The sequence below is a fragment of the Hyperolius riggenbachi genome, chromosome 1 (assembly GCF_040937935.1).
Source record: "Hyperolius riggenbachi isolate aHypRig1 chromosome 1, aHypRig1.pri, whole genome shotgun sequence".
Classification (NCBI taxonomy): domain Eukaryota; kingdom Metazoa; phylum Chordata; class Amphibia; order Anura; family Hyperoliidae; genus Hyperolius; species Hyperolius riggenbachi.
In genome coordinates, this window is record NC_090646.1 from 165,051,424 (window position 1) to 165,077,211 (window position 25,788).

Below are 25,788 nucleotides of genomic sequence, written 5' to 3' on the forward strand. Positions count from 1 at the left end.
TGTAGCCATTCAGGCTACACTAAGCCCTGGAGCCCCACCCCCCCCCCCTTATATAAGGCAGCCTCCGGCGGCCATTACACTCACTCGTGTGCCTGCTAGTGAGAGGAAAGGGACAGCTGCTGCAGACTTTTTCTCCTAGGGACAGATTAGTTAGGTTCTAGGCTGCTTTGCTTGCTCCTGACTGATTATTATTGCTTTTAAAGCACCCAGCAACAGCTCTTTTCAGAGCTCAACCTGTACATTTTTTTTTTCTGTGTGTCAAACTGACACTTTTGCTGCATGCACAGCCTTGCTAATTGATATTGTGTGTGTCACTGCCAGCAGCCCAGCACATTCAGTGACTACCTGTGTGTGTGACAGGGAGCTGCACATTGTACTACCCAGTACTGCATATACCCCAGTACCTGTTGTGTTTACTTAACCCACCTCATCACTGCAAATACCTAGCTTTGTGTTGAGTGAACCCAGCTCACTGCATATACCTAGCTTTGTGTTGAGTGAACCCAGCTCACTGCATCTAACTACCCAGTACCTGTTGTGTTTACTTAACCCACTTCATCACTGCATATACCTAGCGTTGTGTTGAGTGAACCCAGCTCACTGCATCTAACTACCTGTTGTGTTGAGTGTGAACCCACCTGGCCACCTCGCTGCATCTAACTACCTGTTGTGTTGAGCGAGAACCCACCTCACTGCATCTTAAGTACCTTTACTGTTGAGTGAACCCAGCTCACTGCATCTAACTACCCAGTACCTGTTGTGTTTACTTAACCCACCTCATCACTGCATATACCTAGCGTTGTGTTGAGTGAACCCAGCTCACTGCATCTAACTACCTGTTGTGTTGAGTGAGAACCCACCTGGCCACCTCACTGCATCTAACTACCTGTTGTGTTGAGTGAGAACCCACCTCACTGCATCTTAAGTACCTTTACTGTTGAGTGAACCCAGCTCACTGCATCTAACTACCCAGTACCTGTTGTGTTTACTTAACCCACCTCATCACTGCATATACCTAGCGTTGTGTTGAGTGAACCCAGCTCACTGCATCTAACTACCTGTTGTGTTGAGTGAGAACCCACCTGGCCACCTCACTGCATCTAACTACCTGTTGTGTTGAGTGAGAACCCACCTCAGTCACTGCATCTTAAGTACCTTTACTGTTGAATGAACCCAGCTCACTGCATCTAACTACCTGTTGTGTTGAGTGAGAACCCACCTGGCCACCTCACTGCATCTAACTACCTGTTGTGTTGAGTGAGAACCCACCTCACTGCATCTTAAGTACCTTTACTGTTGAGTGAACCCAGCTCACTGCATCTAACTACCCAGTACCTGTTGTGTTTACTTAACCCACCTCATCACTGCATATACCTAGTGTTGTGTTGAGTGAACCCAGCTCACTGCATCTAACTACCTGTTGTGTTGAGTGAGAACCCACCTGGCCACCTCACTGCATCTAACTACCTGTTGTGTTGAGTGAGAACCCACCTCAGTCACTGCATCTTAATTGCCTTTACTGTTGAGTGAACCCAGCTCACTGCATCTAACTACCTGTTGTGTTGAGTGAGAACCCACCTGGCCACCTCACTGCATCTAACTACCTGTTGTGTTGAGTGAGAACCCACCTCACTGCATCTTAAGTACCTTTACTGTTGAGTGAACCCAGCTCACTGCATCTAACTACCCAGTACCCGTTGTGTTTACTTAACCCACCTCATCACTCCATATACCTAGCGTTGTGTTGAGTGAACCCAGCTCACTGCATCTAACTACGTGTTGTGTTGAGTGTGAACCCACCTGGCCACCTCGCTGCATCTAAGTACCTGTTGTGTTGAGTGAGAACCCACCTCACTGCATCTTAAGTACCTTTACTGTTGAGTGAATCCTGCATAACTGCATCTAACTACCCAGTACCTGTTGTGTTTACTTATCCCACCTCATCACTGCATGTACCTAGCGTTGTGTTGAGTGAACCCAGCTCACTGCATCTAACTACCTGTTGTGTTGAGTGAGAACCCACCTGGCCACCTCACTGCATCTAACTACCTGTTGTGTTGAGTGAGAACCCACCTCAGTCACTGCATCTTAAGTACCTTTACTGTTGAGTGAACCCAGCTCACTGCATCTAACTACCCAGTACCTGTTGTGTTTACTTAACCCACCTCATCACTGCATATACCTAGCGTTGTGTTGAGTGAACCCAGCTCACTGCATCTAACTACCTGTTGTGTTGAGTGTTAACCCACCTGGCCACCTTGCTGCATCTAACTACCTGTTGTGTTGAGTGAGAACCCACCTCACTGCATCTTAAATACCTTTACTGTTGAGTGAACCCAGCTCACTGCATCTAACTACCTGTTGTGTTGAGTGAGAACCCACCTCACTGCATATAGCTAGCATACCCCCGAGATGGACAAAATGGACAAACCAGGTAGAGAAAGAGGTAGAGGCAGACCCAGAGGAAGGCCACCAGGCACCGGCAGGTCTGTGGCTGTGCGAGGTGGTGTTGCTGTGATTTCGTGCGGACCTGCCCCAAAATACAGTGCTCAGAAGAAGGCACGTGCCATCACTTCCCAAAATCGTGAGGAGGAGATTGAGTATTTAAAAAAGAACACCTCTTCTCCTGCAGCCACCAGCGCTACAACAAGCACCACATCCGCTGCATTTGACACTTCGCAGGAGTTATTTGGTGGTGGTGGTGAAATCACTGATTCCCAGCCACTACTGCAACAACAACAAGAAGGCGCAGGTACACCACCTCCTACGTCTGAGTTAGGTGGCGATAGTATGGACGTAACGTGTGTGGATGGGGATGATGGTGGACCACCTGAAGTTGGTGCACTTGAGGAGGTGTCTGAGGAAAGCGCAGCTGGCCAGGAGGATTATGATGACGATTATACGGATACCACATATGTTCCCGGTAGAGGAGATGACCAGGTGGACAGTTCAGAGGAGGAGTCAGAGAGGAGTAGGAGGAGACGACTCCATGATAGAAGCAGAGGGAGCTCGTCCTCAGAAACAGCTGGGGGCAGTGTCCGGCGCCATGTATCACCAGCTATGGCCAGCCAGCCAACATGCCCTTCAACATCAGCTGCTGATGCCACCCTAGCGCCATCACCCCAGGGGGGTTCAGCGGTTTGGAAATTTTTTAACGTGTGTGTCTCAGATCGGAGCAAAGCCATCTGTTGTCTCTGCCAGCAAAAATTGAGCCGTGGAAAGGCCAACTCTCACGTAGGGACAAGTGCCTTACGAAGGCACCTGGAGAGAAGGCACAAACAGCTATGGCAAGAACACCTGAGGAAAAGCAGCACCCCTCAAAAGACAAGCCACCCTCCTTCTCCTCTTCCTCCTTCAGGTGCATCGTCTTCATCCACTTTCTCCCTTGCACCTTCACAGCCACCCTCCTCCACACCGCCTCTTCCCTTGAGCGGTTCCTTCTCCTCTGCCCACAGCAGTAGCCAGCTGTCCGTGAAGAAAGTATTTGAGCGGAAGAAGCAAATGTCTGCCAGTCACCCTCTTGCCCGGTGTCTGACAGCTGGCGTGGCGGAACTATTAGCTCGCCAGCTATTACCATACAAGCTGGTGGAGTCGGAGGCTTTCCGTAAGTTTGTGGCCATTGGTACACCGCAGTGGAAGATACCAGGCCGCAATTATTTTTCACAAAAGGCCATACCCAAACTGTACCGTGCAGTTGAGAGGCAAGTGGTGTCATCTCTGGCACACAGCATTGGGTCAAGGGTCCACCTGACCACGGATGCCTGGTCTGCCAAGCACGGGCAGGGCCACTACATTACATACACAGCCCATTGGGTCAACCTGGTGACAAATGGCAGCAAGCAGGGAGTACGTGGCTGCGCAGAGGACCGACTTGTCACACCTCCACGGCTTGCAGGCAGGCCTCCAGCCACCTCCTCTCCACCTGCTATCACCGCTTCGCTGTCGTCATCCTCCCCCTCCTCCTCCTTGGCTGGTGCCGCCATCTCCTCTCCAGCTACCCAGCCCCAGCACCCCAGGGCCTATGCTGCATGCCAGGTGCAACGGTGTCATGCAGTGTTAGACATGTCTTGCCTGAAAGCGGAGAGTCACACTGGAGCAGCTCTCCTGGCTGCTCTTAACAAACAGGTGGAGCAATGGCTGACCCCGCACAAGCTTGAGATCGGCAACGTGGTGTGTGACAACGGCAGCAATCTCATTGCTGCGTTGAATTTGGGAAAGCTGACACACATACCCTGCATGGCACATGTGCTTAATCTGGTCGTGCAAAGATTTGTGTCCAAGTACCCAGGCTTAGAGGACGTCCTGAAGCAGGCCAGGAAGTTGTGTGGGCATTTCAGGCGCTCTTACAAGGCCATGGCACGCTTTGCGGAGATTCAGCGTAGAAACAACTTGCCGGTGAGACGCCTGATTTGCGATAGCCCGACTCGCTGGAATTCCACCCTGCTGATGTTCTCTCGCCTGCTAGACCAGGAGAAAGCCGTCACCCAGTTCCTGTATCATTACAGTACAAGGACACAATCTGGGAGGATGGGAATGTTGTGGCCCAACAACTGGACACTGATGTGAAATGTATGCAGGGTCAGGGAGCCATTTGATGAGGTGACCAAACTGGTGAGTCACGATGAGGGCACCATCAGCGACTTGATCCCCTACGCCTACTTCCTGGAGCGTGCCGTGCGTAGAGTGGTGGATACAGCTGTGGAGGAGTGTGAACAAGAAGAGTTAGGGCAGCAGGAGTCGTGGGAGCCATTTACACACGAACCTGATGTTTCCACAACACCGGCGGCAGCACAGAAGGGGGAGGAGGAGGAAGAAGAGGAGTCGTGTGGGGAAGGAGAGGAGTCAGACTCTGATGATGGTGATGATGAGGAAGGTGTTTCTGTGGAGGAGGAAGAGGCGGCAGAAGGAGAACAACCGCGGCAGCCATCACAGGGGGCTTCTGCTGCTCCACGTTCCCGTGGTATTGTTCGTGGCTGGGGGGAGGAAGAGGAGTTGCGTCCCGTCACTGAGGAAGAGCAAGAGGAGATGGAGAGTACGTCTGCATCCAGCTTTGTGCAGATTTCCTCTTTCATGTTGTCCAGCCTGTTGAGGGACCCCCGTATCAAAAAAACTCAAGACGAATGACCTGTACTGGGTGGCCACGCTACTAGACCCTCGGTACAGGCACAAAGTGGCGGACCTCTTAGCAACTCAACAAAAGGCGGAAAGGATGCAGCACTTGCAGAACAAGCTGTCGATGATGCTTTACAATGCATTTAAGGGTGATGTGGCTGCACAACGCAATCAAGGTACCACTGGCAGTAACCCTCCTCCTCCCAAGTCCACGCAGGCAAGAACAGGACGCTCCAGCGATCTCAGGGTGATGTCGGACATGCGGACGTTCTTTAGTCCAACTCCTCGCCATAGTCCTTCCGGATCCACCCTCCACCAACGCCTGGACCGGCAGGTAGCCGACTACCTGGCCTTGAGTGTGGATGTAGACTCTGCGAAAAGCGTCGATGAACCCTTGGACTACTGGTTGCGCAGGCTTGACCTGTGGCCAGAGCTGTCCCAATTTGCCATACGGCTCCTCTCTTGCCCTGCCGCAAGCGTCCTGTCAGAAAGGACCTTCAGTGCAGCTGGAGGCATAGTTACTGAGAAGAGAAGTCGCCTAAGTCACGACAGTATTCAGTACCTGACCTTTATCAAAATGAATGAGGAATGGATCACGGAGGGCTACTGCACGACCGAAGACTAAGTCAGTCCCCACACACAGCATCTCTGCCTGCAGGCCGCTTGACTGCCTTCTCCGCCACTACCAACAAGGTCCAGGATTCCTGAATTTTTAAGGCCGCTGCTAGCAGCGGCCGGTACACTAATTTTTCTGGTGCGTTGTTCTGCCAACCCTTGAGGTGACCCCACCCAGCGCTCACTGTCATACAAGACAGGCAAAGGTATAAGGTGCAAAACATATACAGTATATAGATATCTGTGTTTATTAAGAATTATTAAGTATACAGCTTTAAACATGGTAAGCAGTAATCATCACAGAGGTAAAACATCAATACATTACCGGATATTGCAGCTCAACACTCCGTGACCGGGGGACCATCTACGATCATCAGGAGGTACCGGAATGCATACAAGACATCACACAACACGTCTGTCGTGGCACACGAGATCCTAAGCTCCTGGTATCTGCACATACCTTATATACAGTTCTGCCAAGAGCTTAGCACAAAGCGTGTCGGGTAAGCACGACCCCGTCGCCTCCTCCTATTGGTTAATAGCACGGTATACTCGTGCTTGAGAGTCACATGTGACTACTAGTTAGAGTTAAGTTGTGTTTGTGCGAGCTTACGGTTATGTGCTTATTGAGCAATCACCTATGAGATACGCATGCTCAGTAACTTGTGTTTTCAGGGGGAGAATGCTTCATCAGCACTTCTGAACCAGTTTGTGCCACCTCTCATACCTCAAAACAAATAAGAGGATTCAGGGTCATATGCTGCTATCCTAGGCCCAAATGACCATGAAAGAGGTGCCAGCCTGTCTCATCTCACATTCCTTGAGATAACAGGAGGATTTACCATCTTAGGCCTCAATAGCCGTGAAATAGTTTCATATAAAGCGAGAGCCATTACTGTCTATTCTGAATATATATATGTATATATACTGTACTGTCTATATCCAGGCATACGTCACATTTTTGTCAGAATCGTATCACAATCGGTCCTTAATGGCTTTTGCTTGAATATGAAACCATCAATACTCGTCGCTTCTTACAGCATACGTTATATGCCATGTAGCAATTCCATACAGATAGAATTACCACCACACCCATTACCGCCAATAATGGATGTACCAAAAAGTTTAGCATTTGTGATGCCGATGGAGACCATCCCGTAAATACATCCCACCAATGATGGGAGGTAGCTTCAGCAATATCAGAACCAATTTTGACTAATTGATTTGCTATTACCGTGGTCTTGAGCATATGTGCCTCTACACTCTTGTTTAAAGACCTAATATAGTCTTTTACACTTTGTGACTGGTTAATAAGCGCATGTAACTTGGTCAAATTGAAATCCCAATTAGGGATTGATAATTTCGCTGGTTTCCATATCTTTTTTACTGAATCAGTATCCTCTGTCATTAATATAAATGTTTCATTTTCCCACCTTAAGACAGACATATCATGTATGCAACCTGAGAATGGTACCTCCATTCTTGGCACTGCCGGTTGATCAGTTGCCATATAAACCACTTGTGGTGCTATTTCTACCATCCACCTGTAGTTAGTTGGCCTAATGGTCCACTCACAGACATTTACAGTGTTCTGTAACAAACAAGGTTCATATACAGAAGACTGTAAATTACAGATTTTTCCCTCCAAAGTTTTATCACAAAAAGGTAAATCATGAGTCCGGTTATACTCATCTATAACATCACCATTAAATTTGGGTACCCAAAAATGTTGATTACCTGGGGGTCCCATTAATAATAACCACACTACAACTTTACACATTACACTACTTTTAGTAACATTGTAAAGTGTTAATTGTCCCATGCAAAATGTATCATTGCACATCACTTTGGGTGCTTTGATATCTATCCAGTGATCAGCTCTTATCATGGAACTGAACACGGTCCTCCAAACCTCCTCACATCCAGTCAACAACATAGTTTGAAATAACCCTTTCTGTTGTTGCTGTTGTAAGGTTTGCATGGAACAAATAGTCCAGTTTACAATTCTAGTTATATCAACATCTGTTTCATACATAACAGAGGCACTTGCGTTAATTAAATCAAGCAAATCATCATCTATTTTAGCTTGTAATTTTAAATGACGCCCATATAGTTGGCATCCATTTAGCTTGTAAAGTTAAGACATTATTTATTTTACTTCCAGCGTTATGCAATCTATTTGCTAATGTTTCAATATCAAGACTATTAAGAGTTCCAGTCAATGTCCCATATCCTCCTAACAAAGAGTCATACCACTCTCTCCGTATTTAGTGTGGTTTAGAACAGTTTATGGCAGCTGGAAACGTGCATGAATCACAGTCTTTTAGGCATGTTGCCCCACCTTTGCACAAGTGGAAGGTAGTCTCTTTATATGCCCAGGGTCCACTTTAGCATCCATCATATCCACAAATATCAAAGTAGGCCCCACCGAGACATGTTCCATTGAAAGTAGCATTGAGAACGTCACATGCTTGCCTAGCATTACAGGTAAAGTTTCTCTGTAGACAACCCTTGGTTTTATTTCCCCACACGAAAGTCACCGTGGATCCCCTGTATCGGTTACTCGAATACCTGAAGTCCATGCATTAACGCAACAGCTTTCCAACCACACGATACCAAGGATTCCAAGGACAATGCCATAGACATGGAGATCAATCTGCAAAAAACCCAAACAAGTGTGACTTATTCTTGCAAATAACATTTTTCCTGTGGGATATATTCCCACTTTTTTCTGTTCTGGCCTCATTACCAGCAGAGTTCGGTCCTTGCTTACTGCAATCACATCTGCTGGAGGAGGCGGTCCTTGGGGATTCTGACCCACATTTTAGCTCCAACATTTACTGTATTAGTAGAACCAAATTATTCATCACCCTTTACTGATGGGCTTCCCTCTCTACAAATAAAGGAATTAGGGTCCCTTTACACTTAATCAGCTGCTGTTAACTGTAATCAAAATAACAACTGATGTAAAGTCCAGCGTCCGTGTCCCCCTATGGCCTCTTTCACACTATACACTGGAAAAACATTGAAATCTTTTCACAATGCATCGCCATTGGGGAAAAAACAACAAAAAACAACAAAAAACAAAAACAAACAACAAAATTGTATGCGTACTAATGCATACCAGCGCATTAAGTGTAAAAGGGTCCTCAGGAGAACCTGGGCTATACAACTCTTTGGCCTGTGTATACACAGTGTCCTCCCCTAAAAACTTTAACCCATCCTCTCTCCTTTTCCAATAATTAACTCACTATTTCCCAGGTTAATCATGATTGCTTTAATTTATTCTTGATAGTCGGAGTCAATTACTCCTTCTATCACTATAGCTCCTTTCTGAGCAAAACTGGATTGGGTAGCTATTTGCCCATAATGTTAGTCAGGTATTTTACATCCTATACCTGTGGGAATGGTTGTAACCTGTGAGGGGTTAATGATAACAACTTCTAAAGCATGCAAATCCAACCCAGCTGATACAGGTTTTCCCCTATATGGAGCTACCCTTATGCATTTTTCAATAAGAAATCGTTTCTACTTTAATCGCCCCACCAGCTAGTTTCTGGTATAAACAAAAATCTGTTATATTCACAGTTTGTTTGTATTATTCTAAACTAGCATATGCATACATTCTAGCATCTTTAACAGAGGTATTCTTGAACATATAATACACTCTATATCAGTAAGGTCTCAAAGCAAACTTCATACAATTCATTAGAAACAACTCAATTCACACTTCATCATCAACACATTCTGCCACTTCACGCCATTCAGCTAATCAGTACAACATTCAACCCTAGAGAAACCAGGCATTTCTCTGCAAGACAAACAAATCTCATTTAATAACTAATGACCTTAGCCCGTTTAAAAAAAAAACAAGCTAGGCCTTTCGCTGCGCATGCATGTGCCCACTGTGCACATGCACCTGCCACGCGTGTGCCCTCATACACCGTTGCGCACACGCCGCCGCCTCTGGCCCTATCCCCCCTCAACTTTTCCCCAGTGTTTCTGCGCCCCTCCCTGCACATGTGCAGTGCAAAAAAAAAAAAAAAAAAAAACTCTGAATAGGCGCAGAGACACAGGCATATTATATAAAAAAGTCTTTCCAGTCTAATTACGCAATATTTTCATGCTACATTGCCATAATAGACTTCACAATTCTATTTTTTTTTTTCACACAGTCTCATCTAATCTAGCTTTCAGCTCAACAGGTAAACAATTTCACTCCTGCACAATTATAGCTAGAAACCAAGGGAAAAAATTGCTGGCACAAATGTCACCGTGACATCACAATCACATTTAACCCTGTAACCAAACAAGTGAGCATTTGCAGGGATTTGGAAATTCTAGCAAAACCCAGCACAACACACAGTGCTGCACCAAACACACAACGCACACACACACAAGAAAGTTGCTTTACTATTTCTCACCTCAATAACCATTTATTTTCTCAAACAAGATGCATGTCCCATGAAGTAAGAATTAAAGGTCAATATTTTTTTTGTACAGCATGTACTCCTGAATGAAAAATAATGCTTGCCAAGCGCCCCCAACTGAGGAGAGCAGCATCTCACACTCACTGGCTCGCACACATTCCTTAGGAGCACTCACCGCCCGTGCACAAATGTTTTTTTTTCCAAACATTCCTCTATGCATTCAATTAAACAAAACCAGACAATATGAATACACAATTAATGAGGACTCACTATAATGGATTCACCATATAAAACATTCACTAGAAACAACAAAGTTAACCCACCTGTCTTGTCCAGATTATATTACCATTTCAACTCTGCCAGTGCAGTCGGGTACTGTCACTTTAAGAAATTTGCTTTACAAGTTTAACCACAGCACTCCAAGTTTCTGTGGAGAATATACTCCAAAATCTACGCAACAAAAACACAGACTGTATTAAAAACCGTAGTAGTAAGAGCTGAGATTCACTGTCAGGTTACTCTCTGTCCCTTTTTCCCATCCCTATTTTATCATCAAAAATATTCAGTTTTCCTTAAAAGGGACAAAAACAGCAGTAACAACCTAAAGAAAGTTCCCATCTATTCCTAATCTTTTCAAATGGAACAAAATACATTTGTGCTAAACACTTCCAGAAAACAAAACAAAAGTAACAAAACAAAAAAACAATTACTTCACTAAACCTGATATACTTATATCAAACCCAGTTCAATGCACATTGTCCTATTTCTTGTGCAATGATCAGTGGCAGAGTTTGGCTTCCTTTTATTTACAGAAGCTCCCTGCTCCACTGATAACAATCCAAAATGTGTCATCACAGGAGCCTCTTCCCCAGCTACTTCCTCCAGTACATTTATTTTACCAGCTGCAGATTCTGTTACATGTTGGTATTTATCTGCAGCTGCCTGTGATGACACTTGTGCAACTATCACTCTGTCATCCTACTCTAGTTCCTTTTTCTAACAGGAATACCCTCAAGTAATGTAACATTGAGGGTTTCTGATTCTTTCAACTTACACAATCTTTGTTGAAGCTTTCTATAAGCTGTCAACAACATCCCACTATGCCGCCCGAGAGCGACATCATGTCCCGCCTTAACAGGGCCCCCCTCTAGAGTCTTATCTACATCTAGAGATAGCAACAACATCACCCGCTTCAACGGGGACCCCCCCCCCCTAGAGTCTTATCTACATCTAGGGAGAGCAACAACATCACCCGCTTTAACGGGGACCCCCCTCAAGTACTTTAACAACATTGAGAGGTTCAACAACATCACCCGCTTTAACGGGGACCACCCCTCAAGTACTTTAACAACATTGAGAGGTGCAAAATCTTTGAGCTTACCTTCCCACGATTCTGCTAAACCATGATTAACCATTACTTGAGCTAAAATATGGTAGGGACTCTCGATCCAGCCGGGAATCTCCACCTTATCATCATTTTTGGATCTGTCTTTCTTTCTGAACATGATTACCCCTTTTGGCAGAATGCCAAATGGTTAATACTTTGGTCAGAGGTGCCCCTCACAAGCTTGGGCTATCACACTAAATATCACAGTAAAAGGCAATTGGCAATTTGAGTTATCCAACTTTAAAACTACTTATAAGCCCCAACTTGTATCATATTTGGACCAGTGGTGCTCCTTGATATATACTCTGTATATTTTAAAATACAACTCCCTCAGTACAACAGTATTATTTTTATATAGAGTTGTACTTTTTGGCAGAATGCCAAATGCCTAAGATTTCGGTCAGAGGTGCCCCTCGCGAGTTTGGACTACCTCCCCAAATATCCTGGCACAAATATTTTTCCAAGAAAACTTATCTGATTTTGAAACTAGGTGGATGCACCGATCTACCCCAAATTTTGGGTAGTGGTGCCCCTCCCCTAGAAGACTCTTCTGTTAATAGCACAAATGCAGCACAAAAACAGAACAAAAGTTATAAACTTTTGAAACAATTTGGTAATTCGCCAACTTCTCCAAAATATACTAAAAATCAATTGTAAACACTTTATATATTTTAAATTGCCAATACCTGCAATCATTATTCAACAAAAAGACAGATCCCATCCTCGTCGCCAAATTTATGTTCTGCCAACCCTTGAGGTGACCCCACCCAGCGCTCACTGTCATACAAGACAGGCAAAGGTATAAGGTGCAAAACATATACAGTATATAGATATCTGTGTTTATTAAGAATTATTATGTATACAGCTTTAAACATGGTAAGCAGTAATCATCACAGAGGTAAAACATCAATACATTACCAGATATTGCAGCTCAACACTCCGTGACCGGGGGACCATCTACGATCATCAGGAGGTACCGGAATGCATACAAGACATCACACAACACATCTGTCGTGGCACACGAGATCCCAAGCTACTGGTATCTGCACATACCTTATATACAGTTCTGCCAAGAGCTTAGCACAAAGCGTGTCGGGTAAGCACGACCCCGTCGCCTCCTCCTATTGGTTAATAGCACGGTATACTCGTGCTTGAGAGTCACATGTGACTACTAGTTAGAGTTAAGTTGTGTTTGTGCGAGCTTACGGTTATGCGCTTATTGAGCAATCACCTATGAGATACGCATGCTCAGTAACTTGTGTTTTCAGGGGGAGAATGCTTCATCAGCACTTCTGAACCAGTTTGTGCCACCTCTCATACCTCAAAACAAATAGGAGGATTCAGGGTCATATGCTGCTATCCTAGGCCCAAATGACCATGAAAGAGGTGCCAGCCTGTCTCATCTCACATTCCTTGAGATAACAGGAGGATTTACCATCTTAGGCCTCAATAGCCGTGAAATAGTTTCATATAAAGCGAGAGCCATTACTGTCTATTCTGAATATATATATGTATATATACTGTACTGTCTATATCCAGGCATACGTCACATTTTTGTCAGAATCGTATCACATGCGTGTACATGTGCCCATCCCCCTTCGTGATCATTACCTTGCCGCGGTGAAGGGGCTTGCGCATCACAATGAAGCAATGACTGCCGGCTATTTGAGTGTCTCGGGTAGGGGTGGCACACAAAAGATAATAAGGTCATTGCTTCATTGTGGTCAGACCAAATTTGATCAGCTGGACAGTCACTGTTCTGTCATTCAGCTACATCAGCCGGGCGAGCATATGGGCTAAAAAGCTACCATCACCTGCACTCTCGTCACGGTGCGCACCAGTCCAGCACGGCCGTCACTACACAAACGGCTGTTTGCAGTCACTGCATACCATTCACTGCATCTGTGACGGCACATTATACCTGGCAGTCAGTGCATAACTTGCACTTGAATGGAAACATTCGTAAACAATTTAAAAATACAACCATGTAAACTTTCAAACAATTTAAAATTACAACCATCTATCATTTTCAAAAAATGTAAAAAAAGGGCAAAAAAACTTGCCCTCCGTACAACATTCTTGGCAAATGCTTTCGACTTGGTTTGTCTTCCGCTGGCTCAAGGGTCCATCTGACCACAGATGCCTGGTCTGCAAAGCACGGTCAGGGCAGCTACAGCATGGGTGTCAGCAGGCTCCCACTTCGGGCCGGAATCCAACCTTCATTCCCCGCGGTCACAATGGCAGACTTGCCCTCCATATGATTCTCGTGAAAGGAGATCTTTTGGATTGCCAACCATATACTAATTTCCTGCCATAACTGGTACTCGTTAAAGAATTTAAAGTTAATTCATTTCAAATACACAGCAGGGCCTCGAAAGTCCTCCTCCTGTATTGTTATTTTTGGTCACTACCTCGGGGCGGGCGTGCATGCCTGCCTGCTGCCCTCCTACCTGTGTAGTGGTAGCCGTTGCTCAGGCTCCACACCGGATTCAAACCCTCATTCCCCGGCCATTACCTGGGGTCACAATGCCAGACTTGCCCGCCTCCATAGGAGTCTCATTGTAGCGGTACTGAACAAGTACACAGCAAGTAGAAAATGTCATTTAAAAACAAAACGTAAGCTTTTTAACAATGCCATGGAAGGTTGATAAGGCAGTAACACATTACCTGACATCACTGAGTGAGGAAGAGCAATCTCGCCATGTTGCACAGTAGTCCAGCATGGCCGCCACTACACAAACAGCTGGTAACTTGCGGTGGGTTACACAGTTAGTTTGGTGTGTCAGTGTGAAGCAGTACTCTAATTACAATACCTGATTGATGTATACACATGCAAGATGTTTGAAAGCACTTTAGGCCTGCAATTTAGCATTCAATGTTATTTCTGCCCTTAAAACGCTGCTTTGCGTCACATCCAGATTTTTCTCTGGGACTTTTGGCATGTATCCCACTCCGCCATGCCCCCCTCCAGGTGTCAGACCCCTTGAAACATCTTTTCCATCACTTTTGTGGCCAGCATAATTTTTTCTATTTTTCAAAGTTCGCCTCCCCATTGAAGTCTATTGCGGTTCGCAAACTTTTCCGCGAACCGAACCTTCCGCGGAAGTTCGCGAACCCGGTTCGCGAACCGAAAATTGGAGGTTCGCGACATCTCTACTGCAGAGCGCCGCTGGCGTTGTATGGGGGTTGTGGACTGAGGTGGAAGACACTCCACAGGAAGAGGACGACGAGCATGTCCTCAGGGACGAAGATGTTGTTGCCAATGCTCATCTGTTCCCCATGGCTGCGCACATGTTGCGCTGCCTTTGCAGGGACCCCCGGGTGATCCAGATGCGTGAAAGGGAGGAAATCTGGATCACCTTGATGCTGGACCCGCATCTGAAGAGGGAGCTGGGGGAGTTTGTCACCATCCACCACCGAGCAACGCACAAGGGCACAAGGAGGCCCTTGTGTGCAGACTCTTGGAAGCATTCCCCCAGCCTTCCACCCCTACTGTTGCTGTTCTGCCAACCCAGCAACAGGTGCCTATGGCTGCCACCAGCAGCAGCAGCAGCTGGCGCCCCGGAGACCTGCTGAGCCTAAGCAAGAGCCTGTATGCAGTGCAGCTGCCCAGAGCAGAGGTGCCAGACACAGCATCCTTCTCCAACCAGCACCAGCAGTGACTGACCAGTCTGTGTTCCCAACACCAGAGTCCACGGATACTTACATTTTTTTAGCACAATTCTCATGCTGTGGTGCCACCAGTGAGGTGCCATACTCTTCTTCTGTGCTGCCGCAGAGTGCTGCTTAGCCCTCTTGCTGCCGCCTCTCATGTCATACTATTAAACAACAACAGCAGCAGTCTGTGTACCCACTACCAGGGTCCAGGGATGCTACAATTTTTGGGACGATTTAACATGCTGTAGTGCCACCAATGAGCTGCCATACTACTCTTCATCTGTGCTGCCGCAGAGCGCTGCTTAGCCCTCCTGCTGCCGCCTCTTATGTCGTACTATTAAATGACAACAGCAGTCTGTGTACCCACTACCAGGCTCCAGGGATGCTACAGTTTTTGGGACAATTTATCGTGCAGTGGTTCCACCAGTGAGGTGCCATACTACTCTTCTTCTGTGCTGCTGCAGAGTGCTGCTTAGCCCTCCTGCTGCCGCCTCTCATGTCATACTATTAAACGACAACAGCAGTCTGTGTACCCACTACCAGGGTCCAGGGATGCTACAATTTTTGGGACGATTAATCGGACAGACAACTTTGCTGCCATTTCATTGCTATCGCTGCAAAGAAAAAGAGAAAACATTGACAAACCCTCTGAGTTTTTTTTGTGGCGTTGCCCACTTGTCTCATCCTCCTCCTTCCAGTTGTACCACCACTGCCAGGTGCCATTGGGACTCGCCATTACCTCTGCGATTGCTTAAAGTGTATTTTCTGGTTAAAAACAATTATTACCAGTTAATAGCCACATTTCATTCTCCTTGACCTGTCAGCAGCTTTTGACACAGTAGATCATCCCCTACTCCTCCAGTCCCTCCAGTCCTTGGGCATTCACGATCTCGCCCTGTCCTGGCTTTCATCCTACCTCTCCTCCGCTCCTTCACGACGGCCTTCAATGAGTCCTCTTCCACCCCCAACCACCTCTCGGTGGGAGTCCCCCAAGGTTCGGTCCTTGGCCCCCTACTGTTCACCCTATACACATCCTCCATTGGCAAGGTTATCTCCTCCATGGGTTTTAACTATCATCTGTATGCAGATGACACCCAGATCTACCTCCACACCCCTGACATATCCACCACTACCATGGACAAGGTCTCCTCCTGCCTATCAGCCATCTCCTCCTGGATGTCTGCTAGGTTCCTGAAACTAAATCTAGACAAAACGGAATTTATGATCTTCCCACCCCGGCCATCCACGAACCTCCCAGATGTGCATGTCACTGTTAACCACACTACCATTCGCCCTACCTCTCAAGCCCGCTGTCTGGGTGTCACCCTGGACTCCGCACTCTCCTTCACTTCCCACATCCAAAACCTCACTAAGTCCTGCAACTTCCACCTTCGTAACATCTGTAAGATTCGCCCTTTCCTGACCTCTGCCACCACCAAACTCCTCATCCATGCCCTCATAATTTCCCGCCTTGACTACTGCAATGCCCTGCTGTCTGGTCTCCCTATGACCCGAACAGCCCCACTGCAGTCCATCATGAATGCGGCAGCCAGAATTATCCACTGCTCCCATCGCTCCACCACGGCTGATCCCCTCCTAGAATCCCTCCACTAGCTTCCTATCCAGTCCAGAATCAGATTCAAGATACTTTGTCTGACCTACAAATCTGTCCACAAAACCTGTCCAACCTACATTTCCGATCTTACTCAGAGGTACACACCTAGCCGCTCACTCCGCTCTTCCAATGAACTTCGCCTAACCGCCCCCCGAATCACCCAGTCCCATGCACGCCTCCAGGACTTCTCAAGAGCTGCTCCAACACTATGGAACTCCCTACCTCCACCCATTAGGGCAGCCCCCTCCTTCAACATCTTCAAGAAAGCCCTCAAAACTCACCTTTTCACTCTGGCCTACCACCCCTCACAAGTGCTCTAAACCGACAGCTGAACTCTGGTCCCCTACCATTCGTGTCCTTACCTCTCCCTCTAGATTGTAAGCCTTTGGACAGGGTCCTCCTCCTTTTGTGTCCTACCTGATCTTGCACCTCCATTACTGTGCACCCATGCTATGCATCTGAGTGAACCTAACTTGCCTAATCTCCATGCTCCATCCAGTGACTGACTAAGCATTACCTGGTACTCATACTATGGTGTGTGATCTGGTTTTCTTGTATTCCTGTATTGTCATATTGCTGTATGTCACCCCTAAATATTGTCTGTAACCTAAATTAATGTTCAGCGCTGCGTAATATGTTGGCCCTTTATAAATACAATAAATAATAATAATAATAATTTCAAGTGTTGATTTCACTTTAAATTCCATTTTCTCAAAGACTAAAAGTTTTTTTGATTTTTTTTTTAAGTTGTAGCCCCTTATCACTATTATAATCCATGCTATTTTGGAGATTGTAGCATGTATGAGGGCTTTGCTATTCACGGGCCATGGATAGCCTTGATTGACTCAATCACTGTGAAAATCTGGTTCAAATTCATGATTCAGTTTCAAACCCGGAAAGCAATCGCGACGGTTCCGGATTTTTTTTTTGCCTCAGCCGGGTTTGTCGAATCCGTGGATGAGGGAATCCGGGATTTCCAGATTTACTCGAATTCGTGGATAGGGGTATCCGAGCATCACTAGTGTAGAGCATGTAATTAGCACATAAAAACGTGTGCCATAATTTCCGCATGCCCAAGTATACTTTGGCATAACAGCGGCCTAACATGAGCAGCCACCAAAACATAGGCATAAATCTGTGGAACCTGCATAGGCACTGTAAGAAGTTATATGTTGGTTGCTATTGGCAACAGCACAACACCTTTTGCTCCGGAACCAGCAACTCATGAGAGCTGCAACTCACAGCGACAGCACGCAAGAGATAGAGCGGAGTTCACTTTTCACAGGGTTTATTAAGCAATCAGGCATCTTGTGTTACATGTTGATTTCTTCAGAGTATAAACAGTCTTTCCTATGTCCTATGTACATCACATATATTTACAGCATACAGACATGAAGCTAGTATTCTAACTAGGAAACGTAGAGAGAACAGGATAGCTGGAAAGTAAAGTAATCCATCCTGTCTCCCTATTTTATATGAACTTCAAAGAGTTAAATTCTGACATCACCCGGGCCATACCCTCAAGCCTACAAATGGCGGGCATGGGCATGTGACCCACCTCATTATCTAATAGACCAGTGCTTTATAACTTAGCTCCGAAGAATGCAATGTTTTCCAAATATTGGCTTTGTTTACAGTTTCGTCTTCTAACTGTCTGTACAGTTAGACCTGATAACCCATTATGTGGCCTTCTAGAGGAACATGTTCCTTGTAAATGACTGCATAATTTCTCTCCGAGAAACCATGCTTAAAGAGACCCTGTATTCCAAGTCTTTACTAGACTTTAGTACCTGAGCCCTAGAATTCAAGTATACTTACATTCTAACAGCCCCCCTGAAATGACTTGAGATGCTTGTCTCTCCATTAGGGTTCAGACGGTACCTATGAGCCTGTTTTTGTTATGTTTTACCCTTCCATGCTCGTTTCCAAACACACTCTCTCTGCTCTAAGTGAATGCCCCTGAGAGGGAGAGCAAGATTTCTTGTCTCTCTGGGAAGGCCCTTCTTCTAAACCCTCATCCCATTCTCCACTCAGCATTCTCATCACAGACGTATCCCTTACATACTCCACTTGACCATGGAAAAGTGAAACTTGTTTGTACCCAAAGCGACGGAGCAGTGCTAGGGGTCTTCTAGAAAACCACCTTTATACAATCAGCTCCGTCCCATAGGTACCGCTGAAATCTTGTATTATGTGGCTTAACTTGAAAATATAGGTTTGTGAGATTGTGTACTTGACACCAATCCTCTACCCATGTTTATTTGTTTACGTAATTTTAAACACAAACTCACCTGTGTAATGATGCATATGATTGTAATCCCCATCAGTATGACCAATGGGTGCAGGAAAAAGGTTTGAACTGCGGAGGGCCAGTCTGAGTGCCCCTGGAATATCGCCAGAAACCTTCTCCACCAGGTCAAACTGGAACTCGCCTGATTATATTTGTGTTCAACCTCTGTCAGCTCTCCATAATCATGGTGAAATATCACCTCTAATTTAATGTTATGTTTGTTTAACCTTTTTAACAAAGTGTTTTCTTGTGTCAAAACCTGTGCCCATTTATCCCATGGTGTGTTACACAGTACGTCCCCCTTGTAAGATCAAACTTGTCTGAACAATTATGAAAATGTACAATGAATGTGTCCGTGGACATCATGTTTAAAAAAAAAAAAAACTTTTCCTTCAGCCACTGGAAATATCTGTTTGGCTTCAGGGCGGATCTTTTGAATGGCCGCTGTGCATTCGCTGCTATTAAGCCAGCAGGCTTCATCACTAAATCTGACTTGTCCTGGAAAACACAGTTATTTATCTGAAAATTGCTAGCATGATGACAAGTCCACATGTTTTACTTCACCATCGAGCAACACAAAATGCTGACCTCTCAGGTCATGGTGTAAGACATGCAAAAGATCCCTCCCCAGGAAAATTGATAAATCTCTCCTTGTCAAGTCTCAGTTGTAAAGGAGGTTTACCTTCTGATAAGGCTTGAGCCATTATCTTGAAATCTGCAGTTAACTCACTCTGCATGGATATACATGCTATTTCCCATGCAGCACCCTTACCATGTGCAGTCATCTTTTTGAAAATTGTTTGAATGTGCCTTTGAGTGTACCCCTGAACCTTATAGGTGTTGTGCATTAGCGGCTCCCGAGTCCCAAAGCCATGTTCAGATGATGCTGGGTACCCACATTCTGCTGTCCCAGAATGTGGATACCCAGCATGTTGGAAAGGAAAAAAAAAACAGTCAGAAAAAACATTGTATGCAAACTAGCCACTTTAGCATGTCACATTGCAATAATACAAATTAATTTAACACACAGCTGAGAAGAAAAACCTTGATTCAGGAAAAAACATAAAAAGATAAAACACCAAAAATATGCAGTTTACAGCGCTGCCTCTGAGAAAGAGTGAAAACTTGTTGTGGTGTTTTTTTACTGACACTATGCAGCCTCCGCAGCGCTATGTTGCCAGCTCTATACACAGACAGAACCCATCCCTCCATTCTGTAAAACACGAGGAGGGGAGGGGCACTGTACTGCCCCACACAACTATAGATAGAACCAAGCTAAACCTACGCTCTTCGATCCGTAAAAATAACATGACATGTTGCACTGAAACTGCAGAATTTCAAGACCTTGATGCACTAACCGGCACTAAGTCGGTTAGTGTGCCTTATCCCTTAGTGGGCACAAACTACAGCGCTAACCTTATCTGAGGTTAGTGTGCCTTATCTGAGGTTAGTGTGCCTTATCTGAACTTAGTGCCCCTTAAGTAGATTTGTGCACACTAAAAGATGCACAAAGCTGCACCGCGCACAGCGTAATGCGTCGATCTTTGCGCGCGGTGCGACGATAATGTCGCACCCGCTATACTGTGTATGATGCGACCATAAGGTCGCATAGAATGCGATGATAACTGTGCAATGATGCGCTGTTTAGGTCGCATCTACTGTATGGGACCTTAAGGTCGCATCAAGTACAGTATAGCGGGTGCGATGTTATCCTGCAGTGCGTGATGTAGCTTTGTGCATCTTTTAGGCTAGTTACACACTGGGACGTTGTGTTATAGTGGACGTTATGGTCGCATAACGTCCCCTAACGCAACGCCTGCCTGTGTTGGTAGAGGACGTTAAGCGGCTCTTTCCGCATTAGGGCAGTGAGAGTGGCGCTGATTGGCTGGCGGGACCACGTGATGCGGAGTGAAACACTCCGCATCACGTGGTACCGCCAGCCAATCAGCGGCCACCAGTGCAGTGCATATTGAGTAGCCATGTGCGCGGCTACGTAGCGGCCTCTCCCGTCTCCTCTCCGCCCCAACACTGAGCATGTTCAAACAGTCTAACGCGGCTTAAGCCGCTGGAACGCTATAGTATGCTGCACGTTCTGAAGAATGTGCAGCGTTACATGTAACGCAACGTGGGCAGTGTGAACAGCCCCATTGACTTTGTATTGCTGTGAGTTGGGGAGCGTTACAGGTTGCACTAACGTGCGCCTGTAACGTCCCTGTGTGGAAGCAGCCTTACTAAGTTCAGATAAGGCACACTAACCTCAGATAAGGCACACTAACCTCAGATAAGGCACAGCTTAGTGCGGGTTAGTGAATCAAGCCCCAAGGAAGATAACACCCTAGCAATGAATGCAGCTAGCTTCTCTCCCATACTCTCGCTGCTCAGTACTGCCCAGAGAGAGAACGAAGGAGAGACAGAAAGGAAAAAAAAACACCGTTTACATATTACATACACATTACATGCAATTGCATAACTTTCAACTGCATACTTGCCGTTTAAGACATCTTGAACGAAAATCCATACAGCCGTGGCAGATATTTTCCACAGATCACTACCGTCCTGGAGCGCTGAGATATCAGTGGATCGTTCCCTCTTGGCAATCTGCCCAACCGTCTCCTCGGGAAGCTCCTTCTCTGATCCCTTCTGGCTAACTGCATGTACGGCACAGTTTTCTTGACGTCATAGCGATCCGCCACTGTATTTCTGTGGATTTTCTTCCATGCCAGGATTTTCTTCCATGCCATTCACTAACCCTGCACTTCAAGCTCTTACAGCTCCAAGCTGCTTCTCCTCCTGTTTGTGCTCGCTTCTAAGAGAAGTTGCCAGACAGAAGTCTTCATTAGACTGACTTTCACCTGTCACCTGGTCCACCAATCATAGCTTTGGGATGACCGACCTAGGGTTTCACGGCACCAACTGTAAGAAGTTATATGTTGGTTGCTATTGGCAACAGCACAACACACCTTTTGCTCCAGCACCAGCAACTCATGAGAGCTGCAACTCACAGCGACAGCATACAGGAGATAGAGCGGAGTTCATTTTTCACGGGGTTTATTAAGCAATCAGGCATCTTGTGTTACATGTTGATTTCTTCAGAGTATAAACAGTCTTTCCTATGTCCTATGTACATCACATATATTTACAGCATACAGACATGAAGCTAGTATTCTAACTAGTATTCTAACTAGGAAGCGTAGAGAGCAGGATAGCTGGAAAGTATAGTAAAGTAATCTTTGCCATCCTGTCTCCCTATTTTATATGAACATCAAAGAGTTAATTTCAGACATCACCAGAGCCATACCCCCAAGCCTACAATTGGCGGGCATGGGCATGTGACCAACCTCATTATCTAATAGGCCAGTGCTTTATAACCTAGTTGCGAAGAATGCAATGTTTTCCAAATATTGGCTTTGTTTACCGTTTCGTCGTCTAACTGTCGGTACAATTAGACCTGATAACCCATTATGTGGCCTTCTAGAGGAACATGTTCCTTGTAAATGACTGCATAATTTCTCTCCGAGAAACCATTGTTAAAGAGACCCTGTATCTCAAGTCTTTACTAGACTTTAGTACCTGAGGCCTAGAATTCAAGTATACTTACATTCTAACAGGCACAATACTACAAATATGCCATGAGTTGACGCAGTGAAGTTAAATATAACAGGGTGCCTGCGCAATAGGACCTTGGTGTCACTTTTTGACAGAAAAGCTTTTTACTTATTTTAACCTGCTAAACATATTTTATCCTGTATGTGTACATTTTTTTTACACATTATTTAAAAAGGAACTCCAATGAAAATAATGTAATTAAAAAAGTAATTCATTTTTACAATAATTATGTATCAATGATTTAGTCAGTGTTTACCCATTGTAAAACCTTTCCTCTCCTTGATTTACATTTTATCACATGGTGACGTTTCTACTGCTGGCAGGTGATGTCACTGGAAGGAGATGCTGCTTGGTTTTTTTGGCAGTTCGAAACAGCCGAAAACAGCTAGTTCCCACAAAGCAACAAGGTTCACAAACAGGAAACTGCCAGGACCAGGACTCATAACAAGCTGACACATCATTGCATTCCAGCGGATCTGGAGGTGTGTTTAGCTTCTAAGGGCAACAATGGTTAATTTGCATGTTCTCAGCAGTGATGCAGTGGGAGACATCTCAAGCTCACTCCAACCTGAATTATCGCAAATTCTTTCTGTTTTAAGAAAGCAAACTTTTGTTTTCCAGGACCATGGTCCTCACAGTTTCATGTGGGAGGGGTTTCACCACAATATCAGCCATACAGAACCCCCTGATGATCTGTTTGTGAATTGGAATAGATTTCTCATGTAAAAGGGGGTATCAGCTACTGATTGGGATGAAGTTCAATTCTTGGTTACGGTTTCTCTTTATGTTAAAGAAGGTTTTTTTGTTTACTGTGGAAGCCGTTTCTTTTATTTATGGTACACTTGTGGAAGCAGAAGCACACAGAATTGGAACTATTTAATGAAAGAAAACCAAGGATGGATCATAGCAATTAATGAATCTACTAAAGCATTTTCAGATCGCTTATCATTTGGTCGTCAACAGGGCTTGATTCACTAACCGGCACTAAGTGTTAGCGCCGCAGTGCTAAGCAGGTTGCACGCACAAACCATTGACTTCGCACGCAAAGTGTAGCACTGCGCAGTACGTGCGAAATGTCGCACCCCGTGCGCCCGAAACGGCGCATCGGTGCAGCGTTTTGGGTGCACCTGATGCGCCATTTCTAACTGCTGGTGTGCACCATTCCATTGAGATACATTATCCGAAGCGTTTTCACAGGCGGAAGCGGTTTGGTAAACGCTACAAAAACGCTAGGCGTGCACCAGGCCTAAAATGGTAATACTGAATACCCTCATTAATAGGGTTAGTGCATGCTGTGATAATATCATACGGAAGACAGAACATCCCAAGATAACTTAGCAAAATTGATCCTTTTCTCGATCGAAAACAGATTGGACATGTCGAAAATAATCGCCTGATTCCTGCTGATCTGGCAGGAAATTGCATTGTGTCTTCCCAGCATAATGCTAGGTACACACAATGAGATTTTCTGGCAGATTTCCTGCCAGATCGATTATTTCCAACATGTCCGATCTGATTTCTGATCAATTTTCCGATCGATTTCCCATTCACTTCTGTGGGAAATCGGTCAGAAAATTGATCAGATATCAGAATGGACATGTTGGATATAATCGTTCTGGCTGGAAATCTGCCTGAAAATCCCATTGTGTGTACTAGGCATAAATGTCCTTTTGTTCATATTTTTTTCACTGTATGTATATTCTTATAGTATCTTTTGTTAAGAAGTTGTTATAATATTCTTTACACATTTGTACTTTATCCCCAGGACTTTGAACACTTGTATGCCCAGGATTCTCTTCTGATGTGTTTCCGCACTCTACTTATCCTGCACCTTCAGAAAAATACCAATATTACCGTGCACACTTTTACAAGTTTCCTTTGTGAGGAATGGAAGCATTTTCTCAGTGAACAAGCGCCTTACTTTTTCATGGTTTCTGATGAGGGAATGAATGAGCCACAAACTCTGTATTTGAGTATGTTAATACTTCACACTCTGGAAAGCAAGATTGATGTAGTTCTCACTGCTGGGCAGGAATTTGATCACCTAAGAATATATGGATATCACATCAAATCAACACGTTTTGATACAATAATGATAAAAAAGGTAAAAGGAAATTGCATGTATTTATCACAGATAGATACTGTATAAAGTATTTCAATGAGAGCCATTCTGAACCATTATGAACCTCATTCTGAATATACTGCTTTCCAAACTGTATTATAGATCCTCTGACTGTAACACTCTGGTGGCCATACATGGTACAATAAAAACGTTCGATTATCCCGATTATTTGCTCTAAATGATCGAATCGAATGAAAGTTGAAAATATTTTTTTTTTCGATCAAGAAATTCGAACGATTATCCCGTTTTTTCAAGAAAAATCAGATCGGACATGCTGGAAAAATCTTTTTATTCGATCTAACGGAATAATCGAACTAAATTATCTAATCAAAAAAAAAATGAAAAATTGTACCATGTATGGCCACCCTTAAGGTGGCCATACATGGTACAATTTTTCATTTTTTTTCGATTAGATAATTTAGTTCGATTATTCCTGTAGATCGAATATAAAGATTTTTCCAGCATGTCCGATCTGATTTTTCTCGAAAAAAACGGGATAATCGTTCGAATTTCTTGATCGAAAAAAAAAAATATTTTCAACTTTCATTTGATTCGATCATATAGATCGAATAAACAGGATAATCGAACGTTTTTATTGTACCATGTATGGCCACCATTAGAGTCACTCCCCTACAATAAGTAAATAGTGAACCCTTATGTATATTTCCACTAGAAGCCTGTAAATTCGAATGCTATTTGTCAAATGCAAAAAAGCATGCGAACACGAACTCTCATTGCGGACATTCAGTATATGTCCATTTTTACTTGTTTATTTGTATGGGCATTTGCTATTTTTTTTCATTTTTGATTTCTATTGACATTAATAAACGCAAAAGCAAAAACACACACGAAAATGCGCAAAAAATGTGAAAACGGGAACGGATACATAAATTGGCTACGACGTTTGAAAAATTGTAGCACTACTGTCCAGATTTTTCTGGATGCAATTTTGGC

The 25,788-nt window shown here is 44.8% G+C and overlaps 1 protein-coding gene and 1 long non-coding RNA gene across 3 annotated transcripts in view; one reads left to right on the forward strand and one right to left on the reverse strand.

Annotated features, from left to right (window-relative positions):
- The window catches only part of LOC137569288 (probable ATP-dependent RNA helicase DDX60), a 573,444-nt gene that overhangs the window by 52,929 nt on the left and 494,727 nt on the right, over nt 1–25,788 (forward strand). For both annotated transcript variants that reach the window (XM_068278827.1, XM_068278828.1), the window contains exon 5: nt 24,478–24,816. In XM_068278827.1, coding sequence (XP_068134928.1) covers nt 24,478–24,816 — 339 coding nt within the window. The remainder of the gene's footprint in view (nt 1–24,477; nt 24,817–25,788) is intronic.
- On the reverse strand, nt 5,962–13,031 carry LOC137569314 (uncharacterized). The gene is made up of 3 exons (XR_011030990.1): nt 12,463–13,031; nt 10,481–10,607; nt 5,962–8,383 (listed from the first exon to the last, which is right to left on the reverse strand). It is a non-coding gene; the product is annotated as an uncharacterized lncRNA (long non-coding RNA).